Source organism: Lepidochelys olivacea (assembly GCF_965140295.1).
Source record: "Lepidochelys olivacea isolate rLepOli2 genome assembly, chromosome: 7".
Classification (NCBI taxonomy): Eukaryota; Metazoa; Chordata; order Testudines; family Cheloniidae; genus Lepidochelys; species Lepidochelys olivacea.
In genome coordinates, this window is record NC_140417.1 from 48303933 (window position 1) to 48318188 (window position 14256).

The 14256-nt window shown below is 54.9% G+C and overlaps 1 protein-coding gene across 3 annotated transcripts in view; it reads left to right on the top strand.

The window, feature by feature from the left end:
- CACNA2D2 (calcium voltage-gated channel auxiliary subunit alpha2delta 2) overlaps positions 1-14256 on the top strand; it is a 598918-nt gene that overhangs the window by 573441 nt on the left and 11221 nt on the right. For all 3 annotated transcript variants that reach the window (XM_084635197.1, XM_084635195.1, XM_084635196.1), the window contains 9 exons: positions 4175-4272; positions 5402-5492; positions 6484-6546; positions 6688-6791; positions 8994-9092; positions 9971-10065; positions 10559-10606; positions 12408-12479; positions 13153-13305. In XM_084635197.1, coding sequence (XP_084491323.1) covers positions 4175-4272; positions 5402-5492; positions 6484-6546; positions 6688-6791; positions 8994-9092; positions 9971-10065; positions 10559-10606; positions 12408-12479; positions 13153-13305 — 823 coding nt within the window. The remainder of the gene's footprint in view (positions 1-4174; positions 4273-5401; positions 5493-6483; positions 6547-6687; positions 6792-8993; positions 9093-9970; positions 10066-10558; positions 10607-12407; positions 12480-13152; positions 13306-14256) is intronic.

Below are 14256 nucleotides of genomic sequence, written 5' to 3' on the forward strand. Positions count from 1 at the left end.
AGCATATGGCACAACACTCATTTACCCACGTTGAGAATCTGGCCCTATATAATTCCATACTCCTCACACCCAGACTCACACATGCAATCACACCTCTCTCTCACACACACACACATACCATCCAGTTTATTCTTTTAAACTATCAATTACCTTCGTTTTCTAATGCACTGCAGGACGGGACTCCAGGCCAAGTGCGTGCCTGCAGTCCGATATCAACACAGTGTGGGGGCTTGGATAACAATTGACCCCCAGCGGCTACTGTGGGGTTCTTTGCAGAACACAAACACATCTGTGCCAGAGGTACATGTTCTTCTACACAGCTAATCCAGCACCTATCTATCTATATAAAAGGTACAGATATGTATAACGAGTGTGTGTGTGTGTGTGTGTGTGTGTACTGGTATTTCCAATACAGTAACCTGGGTAAAGCATGGCTGGCCATCTTATTTTCATGTTGCAAAGACGAGAGCAGCTGTGTGCAGTGGAAACTGTGCCACCGATGAGACAGACCCCAGAGCTGTCTCTCTCCTCCTCCCTCCCTGCCCCGTCCCTCTGCTCCTTCCAAGAGCAGAGTCTACAAAAGCACTAAATAAATGGAGAATACAAACAACTGACTCGCTAGAGATTTTGCTTCCAGAGGTTGCTTTCTTGCTGGTGAGGCTAACTTGATGGGCATGTGGCTTGCTGTAACTGGAGCGTACAAGCAGCAATCCTAGCAATGGGAGCGTATTTGTCAGAGGACATGGTAAGATGAGCACTTGGTGAATGGAGCACGAACCAAAATCGATTTGATACGCGTCCACTGCTCCATGTATCTGGCAGTCCCCAAGCTTTTTATAAACTAATCCTCACAACCCTCTGCATGAGGTAGGTAGGTATAGTTATCCCCATTGTACAGTTGGGGGAAACTGAGGCATGGAGCAGTGAGGTGGCTTGCCCAAGGTCACACAGTGAGTCAGTGGCAGAGCCAGGGAAGGAATGCTGGAGTCTTGTCCACCACACTCTCTCAGTCTCCAGTCATCAAGTGCTTAACCTACTGCATGCTCCACCACTCTACCTGCTCACGTCACCAGCGCTCCTAGCCACATGGTCAAATCACAGGATACCATCTGCAGCATTCGTGATTCTAATGCTGTTCATATTCAGGAGTCTCTCAATCTGAATTGTTCATCCTGGGCCCATAGACAGCCATGGCTTATCCTTCGTGTGCAGTAAGAATTCATATGTTTGGGGGTATGGTAGCTCTTTTGCAAACACCTAAATAGCTGCTGGCAATTTGGTAGGTGGGGATACTTCTGAGGCCATCACAATCGGTCCTCAATGGCCACATTGCCATCGCATAAAAAATACCTACGTCAGGGCACATTAATGCACCCGTTTGTAACAGAGTCTGTAACATAAGACATTGCAGCCTGAATGCCATCAAACATCATTAACCAGTATTGCAAGCTCAGTATAGGCATCCTTCCGTGCTTTAGAATGGGATTCTCAATGGAGTGGGCCTACCAAAGAGAGACCAGTTGCTTCTTAATGTGACAGGAGAATTCATGCAGATGGTCATTGAATCCTAGGCTTCTCCAGGTCCACTGAAGAATTCTTGTCTTGAACTGTGAGGCCCACCCTTACTAAAATGACAACATGAGAAAGAAACTAGAGTCACATTCGGTCCTGGTCTAATCAGGTGCAATCCAGACCTGGAAATAGGTACCTGTGGTATGGAAGTCAAGGGAAATTCCTCCCAGACTTAATGTGGTCAGTAGAGTCTTTGCTTATTAAACCCTGGCCCTCTTTTAGGCTATGCCATGGCATCTGGAAGCATCTTGTCTTCTATTGCATCAGCATCTGAAGTTGTGTAGATCAGGTGTTTTTTGGAGAAGGCGCTCCAGCACGAGAGGCCTTCAAACACCAAACCACGTCCACCTCCTCCAGCCTTGTTCCCATCTCACCTGAGCGCCTGCCACGTTTCACAATTTTCCTCACTGGTGTTAGGGTTCACTTGTGACAGGAAGGCAGCACCCAAGTCTTGGCTAATTCACCTATGGTGACACTTTCAGCAATTACACGTTAGCTGGATTTTGCAGCTGCATGCACAGGGTGAGTGCAATGGGGCCTTCACCTCCATGGAAGGCTGAGAGAAAAACTACCACTGGATGTTGTGTCAGCCAATGATGAGAGTTTGGTGACTTTTCCAAGGCTTCCATGCCATTAAGTCACCTCAAAGCTAGAGCTGGGATCAGCAGCCAGATTATAAATTCTGTAACTGCCTCGCCTTCACCCTCTATAAGATCCGGTTTTAGGCAGCCCAGCAAATAGTGCTTCTGATAGATGCTGTGTAAGGTGCCTTCAGGTGTTCTGATACCAGCGTGACAGGTGCCAGTCATCACCCATAGAAAGAGAAGTAGGTTTGAAGATCTCACCTCTCGTGGTGTTCCCTTCAAAGGTCTTTTATGGCCCTTCCAGCTGTCATCCCTGAAAAACTTCATCCTTCTGTGCCGGGCGCACTGTCTTTTGAGGGGCTCTTGCCACCATTCTGGGCAGTAATGTCAGAAGGCATCATACTGTTTTGCCAGGTGATGCCATCTTCCTGGGGAGCCATAGCAGCTGGCACCAGCTTTGCCACTCCAGGTGATGCTGCCCTTCCACAGGTTCTTGTTGGTGTTCCAATGAGAGGATGCTGCTTCTAGCTACTTCCCACTGCCCATGTGGCAGTGAAAGCAAGTAGTCGCGTATCATCTGATTGCTTCCCCCACGTCTCAGACCCCAGAGGCGGGTGGTTCCTTTTGTGAAGTTTCACCCAGAGGACACTTGTGGGCCCTTTTCAGGCTGCAGAGGGCTGTGGATATTCCTGGTGTGTCTGGTCTGCACGCTAAGAGAAGGTGCAATGGCATAGTACCATCACACTATCTAGTACTCACATGCGTGGCCAGCTGAGCCCCGGTACATTGACAACAAAGCCCCGGGATTTGTCATGACAAGAGTCAGTGTAAGGGAATTGCCCTGGGCAATTGACCAAAGACCCGCTGGGGCTGAAGAATGTGCTACCATCTTATTTCTGCCCATTGAATCCAAGAACCGAAAGGGACGTCTAAAAGCAACCAGCAATCCCTAGCTTATCTGAGCAGACGTGGAGCGATCTGAGGGTGCAGTGACTGCTCATAGGGTACTTCCGCTCAGTGACATTAGCAAGCCCAGTTGCCGGTGGTGCTGTGCTGTCGCAGCTTTAGCAGCCTTCCCCCATGGTGTTTGATGGCATGGCTGACTAGGTATCAAGATAGCCGGCAGCAGTGCCTGACCCTGGGTTGATATGGCTGATAAATTCCAGTGTGGCGGCTGTCTCCACTGAAATTGGCCACTTACTCTTTCATAAACTTCCAGTGGTTCTTGGGTGATGATGTAGTGCCACTCTGGAAAGCCTGAATGTGCAGTTTTCTGGTGAACATACACGCTTCCATGCAGCCCATGCAAATAGTGCAGGCCCACTCAGAGGGACGGTCACGCATCTAAATGTCACCCAGCATCTGTCCCTTGCACATAGTCACCAGCACCTCCTCACACACTTATCATAGAATATCAGGGTTGGAAGGGACCTCAGGAGGTCATCTAGTCCAACCCCCTGCTCAAAGCAGGACCAATCCCCAATTAAATCATCCCAGCCAGGGCTTTGCCAAGCCTGACCTTAAAAACTTCTAAGGAAGGAGATTCTACCACCTCCCTAGGTAACGCCCTCCAGTGCTTCACCACCCTCCTAGTGAAAAAGTTTTTCCTAATATCCAACCTAAACCTCCCGCACTGCAACTTGAGACCATTACTCCTTGTTCTGTCATTTGCTACCACTGAGAACAGTCTAGATCCATCCACTTGTGTAGGATCTTCCTCATAGACACATCCAAGCACAGAAGCCTACACACATGCACAATATAGGGTGCTGCATACTTATACCCCTCCCAGACACCTCCTCAAATACACTCACACTCACTCTGCACATGCAGCCCCAGGAACATAAAGCACAAAGGCATCATCCCACATGTAGTCCGTGCACACCCACCCATATACAAGCAGCCCTATGCACCCACACACACGCATACAGACAGGATTGCACCAGTCCTGAGCGGGAGAAAAGTGACAGTAACTTTTTCCTCCTTCCAAACGCCAAATCTTTTCACCCTAATCCCAGAGAATATTGCAAAGACCTTGACCTGTCGGATAACAACACAGAATTCCTGGAAAACTTTATCGCTCTCATGGAAAAGGTGACCCCAGACTCCAAACAGTGTAAGTACCACAGGGGCCAGCGTGGGCAGAGCGGTCCTGGGCTTCTCTCGGGGAAGAAAGGGTGGAGTTTGGGTTGGGAAGGGTCACAGAAGGCTGAGGGGATGAATAGGGGGATAAACCGTTAACGACACCTGTCCAGATCAGCAGCTGACTCAGCAGGCTGGGGCACACGCGTGGCAAGGCTGAGCTCTAGGTTGGGATCAGCTCATGAGCCAAAGGAGGCTGGTGGGCTCTGATGCCAAGCGGGCATTGGTCCTAGCCACAAAAGCAGCACACTGTGTGATAGTCTGTTCCTAAGAGAGGGCCAGCCAGGCTGGGGAAGCAGGAAGTGGTACGGAAGGGCAGGAATGAGGGTTGTCGGCTGAGCTGGGGTGGGGGTCCAGGGTTGGAATAGCAGAGGTGGCTGCAGGTTGGGATTGAGGTGCATCAGCAGAGCTGAGGGGATGAAGGACTGGAATAGCAAGGGGGCTTCAGGGCAGGATGGAGGAGCATTGACAGAGCAGTGCTGGGATAGCAAGGGGGTTGCAGGTTGGCACTGAGCTGTGTATGGAGCGCCTAGGGCTGGGCTAGCAGGGGATAGTGTAGATTAGGACTAGAGTACCTTGGCAGAGATGCCTGCCTGCTCTCTGCCATGATTCTCTCATGCAAGCCCTGTGTTCTCCCCAATGGTTATGTCAGTATTGCTTAAGGGTAAGTATGTCCCAGAGCAGGTCAAAGGAGGCACTCAGTAGCTCAGGGATCTGCACAGCTGGCTGCCATGCGGGAGCCTTGAATCCACGTCCCACCTGCCCTATCCTGGGATTGTCTCTGCAGTTCTCCAGCCCTAGCTTCCTCATGGCTGGTGCAGAACAGCACAGTAGCCACGGAAGAGCCCACTTCCTTAGCCCAGGACTTGTGCCGTGGCACAGTGGCTCAGACAGCTTGGAGAAGGGCTCTAGTGGATGGAGAGGAAAGGCAGCCAAGGCCAAAGGGCGATGGGAACCCGCCCTCTTTCACACAGCACTCAGAGGGGCAAGAGTCCCTGGGGCAGGAACCCTGGGTGGGGGGAGATTGCTGCTTGGCAGGTCAGGGGGAGGCTCCGGGTGGGGAACAGACCTCATCGTTCTCTTCTCTCCCTCTTACTTTCAAGGTGACAACTTCCTCCTTCACAACCTGATCCTGGACACGGGAATCACCCAACAGCTGGTGGAGAGGGTGTGGAAGGACCAGGACCTCAACACGTAGGCACATCCGCGTTCCAGAACCAGTCTCGCCAGCAGCAGCCCAGCCAGGGGCAATTCCAGCTGGGAGCAGGGAGATTGAGTCCCTTAGTCAATGGCTGGAAGGCAGGGCCCTCCTGGAATGGGCTCCAGAGGGACTCGTGTAGGCTAGACAATACCAGCATTAGCAGCCGTGAAACCCCCTGCCTGAAGCCGGACTTTCTGCCTTGACCTTGATGTTCATTCGCTGAGCAAGGCTCTTGCAGTAGCCAGCTTCTGCGCTGAGTGGAGACTACAGCCACCCCGGCAGGCACTGTGAACCCAGATGGGTTTCAAAGTAAAAGCTGTGGTCTTAATGTGTGACTCCCCGAGTGCAGCTAGGGTGCTGTGCTGGGGAAGCTCACAGCCCCAGAGACTCAGCCCTCAGAAGGAGCCCACGTTGCTGGCACTGGCCGCATTGCGATACGAAAGCTTGCACTCCTACAACGGTAGGCGCCAGGGGCAGGGCATGGCTGTGGGAAGCTCTCCCTGCTGGCACAGATGGTGCTCAAGATGACAGTTTCAGGGCATGCAATAGCTGATCCAGATCAGACAAATCCAGAGGCAGACCATCTTTTGGAACCTTTGCACAATGCCTTCCTCTTAGGGAGAGCCTTTCCGCCATCAGTGACGCACTGCTGTAGGAAGCATTGAACCCCCTGGGGTCCCAGCTGCAACTGATTGCGCTCATTCAAACACCCATTTAATACCCAGCTCTGCCCCCAAAACATCCCCAGCCCAAGCAGGGTTTCAACCCTGACAAGGCAGAAGTGCCAGGGACTCCACAAAGTCCATGGGGGATTTCACTGTTGCTATTGATTTGGCATGGAAGGGGCCCAAATACTACGGTGATGGATGGTAGGAAAAATACCCATAGCTAGATATAAGTGAGGGCAGTGCTGAGGAGGGGTAGGAGCCTGAGCACCCTCTGACCAGCTGTAACGCTCTGTGCTCCTGTCCTGTCTCACTGCAGGTACAGTCTCCTGGCTGTGTTTGCTGCCACGGATGGTGGCATCACCCGAGTTTTCCCTAACAAGTAAGTAGCCTTGATTACCCTTCATGTCTCAACCCTGTCTGTGTGAGGGTGCAGCCTCAACATGCGGGCAGGCTGGCATACATGAGCTGTCACCACTGATGGCCTTACTGATTTGGGGCCTCTTCTCCTCCCTGACTCCAGAGCTGCCGATGACTGGGAAGAGGACCCGGAGCCCTTCAACGCCAGCTTCTATCGTCGCAGCCTGGACAACAAGGGGTATATCTTCAAACCACTCTACCAGGACCGTAAGTACCACCCTGCACCGGCACCCCAACCAGACAGCGGCTGGGTATGCATGGCAGGGACAAGCCCAGTGCTTCACGGCCCTCTGGAATGAGATAGGATTCCTTGGGCTCAGCCGCTTTGCAGCAGTACCAAGAGAGAGGAGACAGCAATGGTTCTCGGGGCCTGGAGCTGTGTCTGGGGGCTGGAAGCATCTCTGCTACCTCTGGAAGTACAGAGCAGGCCCTGCCAGGGGCTCCTGGGGAAACGCCTGAGATCTGTCCCTGGGCAGCTTCATCTCTTGGGCTCTGCTGATTCAGATATCCTTGTCCATTGCACATGTATTTTACATGAGTGTCGCCCACTGGTGGATAGGAGAATCCTTTCCTGGAGGTAGGAATTGCGTCGTAATGGTGAGCAAGGTGCCCAGCACTAGCTGGGCCTGCAGCGTTACTCTGCCAGGCCGTATGTGCTGGTGCTGGTGAACCAGACGGCATTCCTGCTGTCCAGGCTGCCAGGAAGATAGTTGTATAAAGAGCAAGGTGCGCATGGTTTGTCCGTGCTTCGGCAGTGCCCCAGCTGATCGGTGGCCTGGAGCAGTCAGAGGCTCTGTCAGAGAGCCCTGCCGCTGGGCGGGAGCGTCGGTGGGCCAGCAGCCATAGGTGGAATCAGGCTTGAAGGGAGAAGAAGCCCAAGAGCCTTTCCACTGAGTGGGAGTGGGGGTGTTCAGCTGGAGGTGTGAACACAGTTATTGCTGTGTGGTTTGCCCAGCTCTCGACCCAGCAGATGCAATATCCCAAGCCCTGCCTGGCAGGGAGGTTCTTTGAACAAATTCAGGCTGGAAATAAGGCGTGTTGGAACCATTTACCAAGGGGCGTGGTGGATTCTCCATTACTGACAACTTTTAACTCCAGATTGGAGGTTTCCCTAAAGGACCTGCTCTAGGGGTATTGTGGAGCAGGTCTCTGGCCTATGTTATCCAGGAGGTCAGACTAGATGGTCACAATGGTCCCTCCTGTCAGGGCTATCTTTACCCATACGCAAAGTATGCAGCTGTATGCTGCTCCAGCCCCGCTCCGCCTCTTCCCCAGGGCCCCCGCCCCTGCTCAGCCCCAGCCCCGCCCCCACTCCACCCCTTCCCCAAAGCCCCTGCTCCGCCCCAGCCCCGCCCCCACTCCACCCCTTCCCCAAAGCCCCTGCTCTGCCCCAGCCCCGCCCCCACTCCACCCCTTCCCCAAAGCCCCTGCTCTGCCCCAGCCCCGCCCCCACTCCACCCCTTCCCCAAAGCCCCTGCTCTGCCCCAGCCCCGCCCCCACTCCACCCCTTCCCCAAAGCCCCTGCTCTGCCCCAGCCCCGCCCCCACTCCACCCCTTCCCCAAAGCCCCTGCTCTGCCCCAGCCCCGCCCCCACTCCACCCCTTCCCCAAAGCCCCTGCTCTGCCCCAGCCCCGCCCCCACTCCACCCCTTCCCCAAAGCCCCTGCTCTGCCCCAGCCCCGCCCCCACTCCACCCCTTCCCCAAAGCCCCTGCTCAGCCACAGCCCCGCCCCCACTCCACCCCTTCCCCAAAGCCCCTGCTCAGCCACAGCCCCGCCCCCACTCCACCCCTTCCCCAAATTCCCCGCCCCTGCTCCACCCCAGCCCCGCCCCCATTCCACCCCTTCCCTTGAGGACTGCAGCAAGGGTTGGGAGTGCCCTGCACTCACCAAGCAGTGGGAATTGGAGCCACCCAGCCCCAGCCTGCTCCACGCTGCCAGCTCCCTGACGGGCCGCCGGTGAGTGCTGGGGGGCGGTTCCTCCCTGCCCCTCAAGTCCCGAGGCTGGGAGCTAGGGGAGCAGAGCAGAGTGGGCTGGGGCCAGGTCACTCCACTTCCCGCCGAACTGAGAGTGCAGGGTCGGACACTCACTGGGAGGCAGGAAGTGCGGCGACCCGGCCCCAACGCACTCCGCTCCGCCAGCTCGTGCTGGGAGATGGTTTCCCCTCTGCCCCCCAAGCCTGTTCCTGCCCCCTCACAGAGGCCTGAGGCCAGCCCTCCCCCTCCACCGGGGGGCTGCATAAGGCAGCAGAATGGCTAGGGACGGCCGTGCCTCCTGTCCTTGGATTCTATAAATCTAAGAAAGTGCCATAGCAGCAGGGATGGATCCAGGGCCTCCCCTTACAGAGGGACCTGCCTGGTGGCCCTCCCCTCATCTCATGTGGTCTCAGGTCTCTCTCTTCTTCCCACAGCCAGCTACAGAGGGCTGGAGCTCGAAAACAACACCATTGGGATCCTGGTCAGCACGGCCGTGGAGCTCAGCATTGGCGGGAGGACCCTGAAGCCAGCAGGTCAGGGTGCCCAGGGAGATGTCTGCATGGCAGACCTAGGGGAAAGCCCCTCCATGTGATTCTCCTGGATTGTCTGGGCACAGCCTGCAGGGTGATAGGCTCTATCCAGCTGTGGGCTCTGCCACTCAGGACGCTAACCCTGGCTCAGGGGTTCCACTTTTGTTCCACTTGGGCCTGGACTCCCCTGCTCTGCTCCATCAGTGAGGGCCCCCTGGTCATAGGCCCAACTCCGTGGGTGCTCCCGCCCCGGAGCACCCACGGAAAAAAAATAGTGGTGCTCAGCACCCACTGGCCACAGCTCTTCCCTGCTACTGCCAAACAGCTGATAAGGGGTGGTGCTGCCAAACAGCAGTTTGGTGGCTCAGGGAGGGGTTTGGGGGAGGGCGGAGAGCACCAGGTGGGCAGGTGCCTGGGAGAGGGGGCAGAGTGGGGGCAGGAAGAGGCGGAGCGAGGGCAGGGCCTTGCGGGAGGGGGCAGAGCAGGAGCAGGAAGAGGCAGAGCGAAGGTGGGACCGTGGGGGAAGGGGCGGAGTGTGAGCAGGGCTTCAGGGTGAAGCTGGGGTTGAGTACCCCTGGGGAAAAGGAAAAGTTGGAACCTGTGCCCCTGGCTCTAGGCTGAGCTCTCTGTGTCTAGTCAATCTTGGGCTTCCCCTGTGTGGTTCCACTGATGGGGAGCAGCCACCTCCCTCTGGCCCATGTGGAAACTAGGAAGATGAACCTGAGCCCTCAACTCTACTGAGTCTAGCTCCTTCTGATTTAACATATGGGGCAACACTTGCTGGCCACAGTCAACGCACCTCTCCAGGGTGCGGGGCATGGCCATAAGTATGAAGGAGAGCCTCTCTGTGACCTTCCCACGCCCTCCTTTCCTCTCCCCAGTCGTTGGAGTGAAGCTCGACCTGGAGGCTTGGGCTGAAAAGTTTAAAGTCCTGGCAAGTAATCGGACAGACCGGGATCAGCTGGGAACTCGCAGGGTGAGTGGGGAGAGGGAAGGGGAAAGATCTGAGCTGTCGCCCTCCTGGGCAGGGCCGCTGGGCTTTGCTTCTACGGGTAGGATCTTAGTTAGCACAGAGAGGGGCATTCCAGTGGAATTGCTTAGACCTGTCCCACTCTGCTCCAGGAGAGATCCCAGCTCGGCCCTGATCTGGACAGTCCTGCCAGTATCTCCTACCAGCCAGGCCCCTAGCTATCCCAATCCCCACCACCCCACACAGACCTGGTTCCCCCTTTGCCCATCCCTTCCACCCATCATCCCGTTACACCCCCCTCCCCTTTCCTCCCACGTCCATCCTCCTTTTCTCCCAGTTGGTTTCTGATCTCCCCGGGGAGGTACAGCCAGGAGGAGCTGGGACGTGGTCAGTGGAGAAATGGGTGCGGATTCCGAATGAGGCAGATCAGTTGCAGACACCCCGCTTGCTGCCGTGCTTACAACTGTCCCCCCTTCTTTGTGTTTGCTCGAATTCACAGTGCGACCCCTCCACGAGCTGCGAGATGGACTGTGAGGCGAACTATAAGGTGAGCAGCCTATCAGCCCCTTGACTCTGCTCTGGGCCGGGAGTCCAGAGCATGGCAGCCAAATTCAGAGCCCCCCAGCATGCGCTTACCATTATTATTGAGCATGTGTATAGCACCCCAGGCATTCATGATGCCGGCATGATGACATTTACAATCCACATCAGTGGTTCTCAAACGTTTTTTTCACGGACCACTTGAAAATTGCTGAGGGTCTCAGTGGATCACTTAATGATCTTTCCAAATGTTGTTTGTACCGTTAGTTAACTATTATAAAGTGCTTTGGATAAAAGTGCTATATAAAAAAAGGTTTATAATAATGACCATTTTTTTGTTCTACAAATAAAAGCACACAACTCATATTTTAATATCACTAGTCTTACCTTTCTAATGCGATGGATGTGCCCTCTCTCCCCGGCCGTGGCAGGAGCGGGGTCTCTCTCCCGCCACAGCAGCCCCAGAGCTGAGGCTGGAAAGGGGGGCCGTCTCTCCCCTACCATAACAGCCACAGAGCAGAGGCTGGGAAGGAGAGCCGTCTCTCCCCAGCAGCCACAGCCCTGGAGCTGGGGAAAGTCGCCTCTTTCTCTGGCCGCCGCAGCCCTGCACGTCCCAAATTCCCCCCACCCCACCTTCTCACCCCACTGCCGCCTACCCCCTATTCCCCTCAAGGCTGCCACCTCACCTTACATGTGCATCTTCTCCAGGGTCCAGGTACCTAATTAGTGGAGCCACACCTGCGCGGCTCCACTAATTAGGTGGGTGGCCCTTCATTCTCTCGTGTGCGGCCGCCCAGGTGCGCACCTTAGAGGGAACTATCCTCAAACCACCTGAATGGAGCTCGCGGACCACCAGTTTGAGAACCTCTGATCTACCTCATCACCTTGCAGGACTCCTGCAGTCACACAGGTAGCCCCCTCTGCCTGCCCAGCATGGACAGAGTGTGCCAGTCTGGGACTCTCAGGGGACATGAGTTCTATTGGTGGCTCCACGTGCTGGGTGATCTGGGGCAAGTCACTTCCCCTCTTTCAGCTGTAAAACGGAGATCATGATGCTTTGTAAAGCACTTTGAGCTCTACTGCTGCGGAATGCTACGAGCTAGGGATGATTACTACACACCACAGGGATGAGAGAGCCTGCAAAGCCTCCCGACTCAGAGTACTTTGTGACAAATGTTTTCAAAACCCCAGAGGAAATTCCAAGACAAAAAACTTCGGTGAAGGTTGAAAATACCCGTCTGTATCTCCAGAAGAAATCACACTAGAAAAACTCTGATGTGATTTAAAAAATCATCAGAAAGGCAGGAAATTCTAAGTTAAGGTTGCCCCTGAACACATCAAATTGGAAAGGCAGAAAACACATGTAGAGTCATGCAGACGCCTTTAACTCTGTCCCTGTCTCTTGTCAATCAGACGTCGCCCTGGCAGGAGGATTTTGATACAGACTTCCTTTACAAAGGCTTGTTCCATCCTCTGGGTGGCCCATACCTCCCAATGTGGCAGCTGTATCTCAGTGCTGCCCTTTCACACAGTACAGCAGCCCTTTAACACATGAAGACCCATGTGCTTTCAGGACGATTCTTGAAGGAGTGTCCCAGGGAACCAGGTGCTCAGGGCAGGGCTGACCTGTCCAGGGATTTCATGTGCTGCTTGCAGCACATTTCTCTTGAAACTCACTTGAATTTGGCCAGTGGGCAGTGGCCGGGCTCTGCCCCCATGGCACAGCTGCCTGGACACAGCTGAGCCCAGCAGTGCTGCCCAAAGCTCTGAACTGCCTACGTCAGACCAATGCTCTCCTCCTTTTGCAGGACCTCATTTGCGTTCTCATCGATGATGGAGGCTTTCTGGTGCTCTCCAACCAGGAAGACCATTGGTACCAGGTGAGCAGCAGTTCTTCTGCCAAAGGCTGGGGTGGAGGGTCTTGGCTCTGAGATGCTGGGAGTGGAAGGAAGGGAAATCCCAGTCAGAGCACAGAGAAGCTTGGTGATTTGCCCCCTCATGGCCAATTTGGGTAAATTTCAGTTGTGTCTGAAAGTGAGGGACTGGTAGCTCTGCCCCTAAGAACAGTGCATGGCTGATGGCCTGCAGCCCCCCTGCTATTCCTGCCCTAGGCTCCCCACATACACAGCTCTGCCAGTGCACCTCAATCCTGACCGGCAGCCTCCTTGCTCCTCCAGGCCTGAGCCCCTCTACGGATCTGCCAATGCCCCTGTGTCCTGCCCCACAGCACCCCCTGCTGTTCCAGTCCTTGCCCCCTCGCCCCCCAGGTCTGCCAGTGACCTTCAGTCCTGAGCTGCAGCCCCACCACCACTATTCCATTCCTGGGTCATTCCTGCTGGTACTGAACTGTGTATTGGGTTAAGAAGCACCCACAGGGGACTCAGCAGAGACCTTCAAACTCATTTCATTTGTAACCGTAAGCCTGGCTCCTGTACTGCACCCGTGAACTCTGGCTGGATGACTCAACGCAGAGCCCTGCTGTGAAGAGAGCATGTCTCATTTCCCATGCTCAGCACAGACTCACCCCCTCTGCTCTGGTGTCGTCCGTTCCAGGTGGGAAAGTTTTTCAGTGAGGTGGATGCTAATTTGATGTCTGCCCTCTACAACAACTCCTTCTTCGCGCGGAAGGAGTCCTACGACTTCCAGTCGGTGTGCACCCCAGAAGCTCCGAGCAACACGGGAGCTGCCCCCAGAGGGGTGTTTGTGGTGAGTGCAGGGCTATGGGCAGTGCTCGTACAGCTGAGGCGAGGGCTAAGTTCACCTGCTGGTCCAGGGGCTGTATCCCTGACAGCCAGGCAATTAAAGGGCCATTGATTGCCACAAGGAAACCTGAGGGAGAAATTCCTTTGGCTTTCTCATAGGGCATAGCAGCTGGGTAATGCAGCCAATGAGAGCAACAGATGTCCTCCCAGAATGTAACAGGGAAAAGCTGGCCAGTCCTCTTAATCTGCCTGTTGGTGCCAAGACTTGGGTAATACTTCCAGACAGTGTGCTCTCACAGACCCCAAGTGCTGTGTCCCCAGGGGATTCAACATTGCACTGGACTAGGAGAGGGCTGCTTTATCCCTCCTCTTCCTTATGCCTTGTGGAGCCAAGAACTGTGGAAAGTAGCTCCTCAAGGTTCAGCTTCCCTGTCGGGTGCAGAGTCCGAAATAGCCTCTTGTCTCACATGTGCTTAGGCTTTGTGGCCAGGCTGCGGTCTCCTCCGATATGGTACCCAGCAGCATGAGTGAGTTGTGTCCATGCAGCTCCTCGCAGCACAATCGTGTGCCAGCTGTGGCTGTGCGTCCACCTTTACCTAGCTGCCTACTGCATCGGTCTGAGCGCGTTCTGGGAAAACACGGGCAGCTCTCCCAGAGTGCCGCAGCGGGGGCTTGAGTGCCCAGTGGATGCGACACAGAGCAGCCCCAGCATCAAGTACTGCAATGCACTCTGGAGTGTCCTAGCACACAGAGACGAAGGGGGACCAGCCGCACCAGTTATGCAGGCCTGGTTAAAGAGTTAGCACTACTCTGCAAAAGAGCAGTGAGCCAGACAGGTTAGCCAGTAACAGCAGTGTGCCGGCCCAGGCCTCTGGCTGGGAGAAAGACCACTAGTGGCCACAGTCACTAACCAAGCGTTAACCTGGGGAAGTGTGGACACCAGCCATGTTTAGAG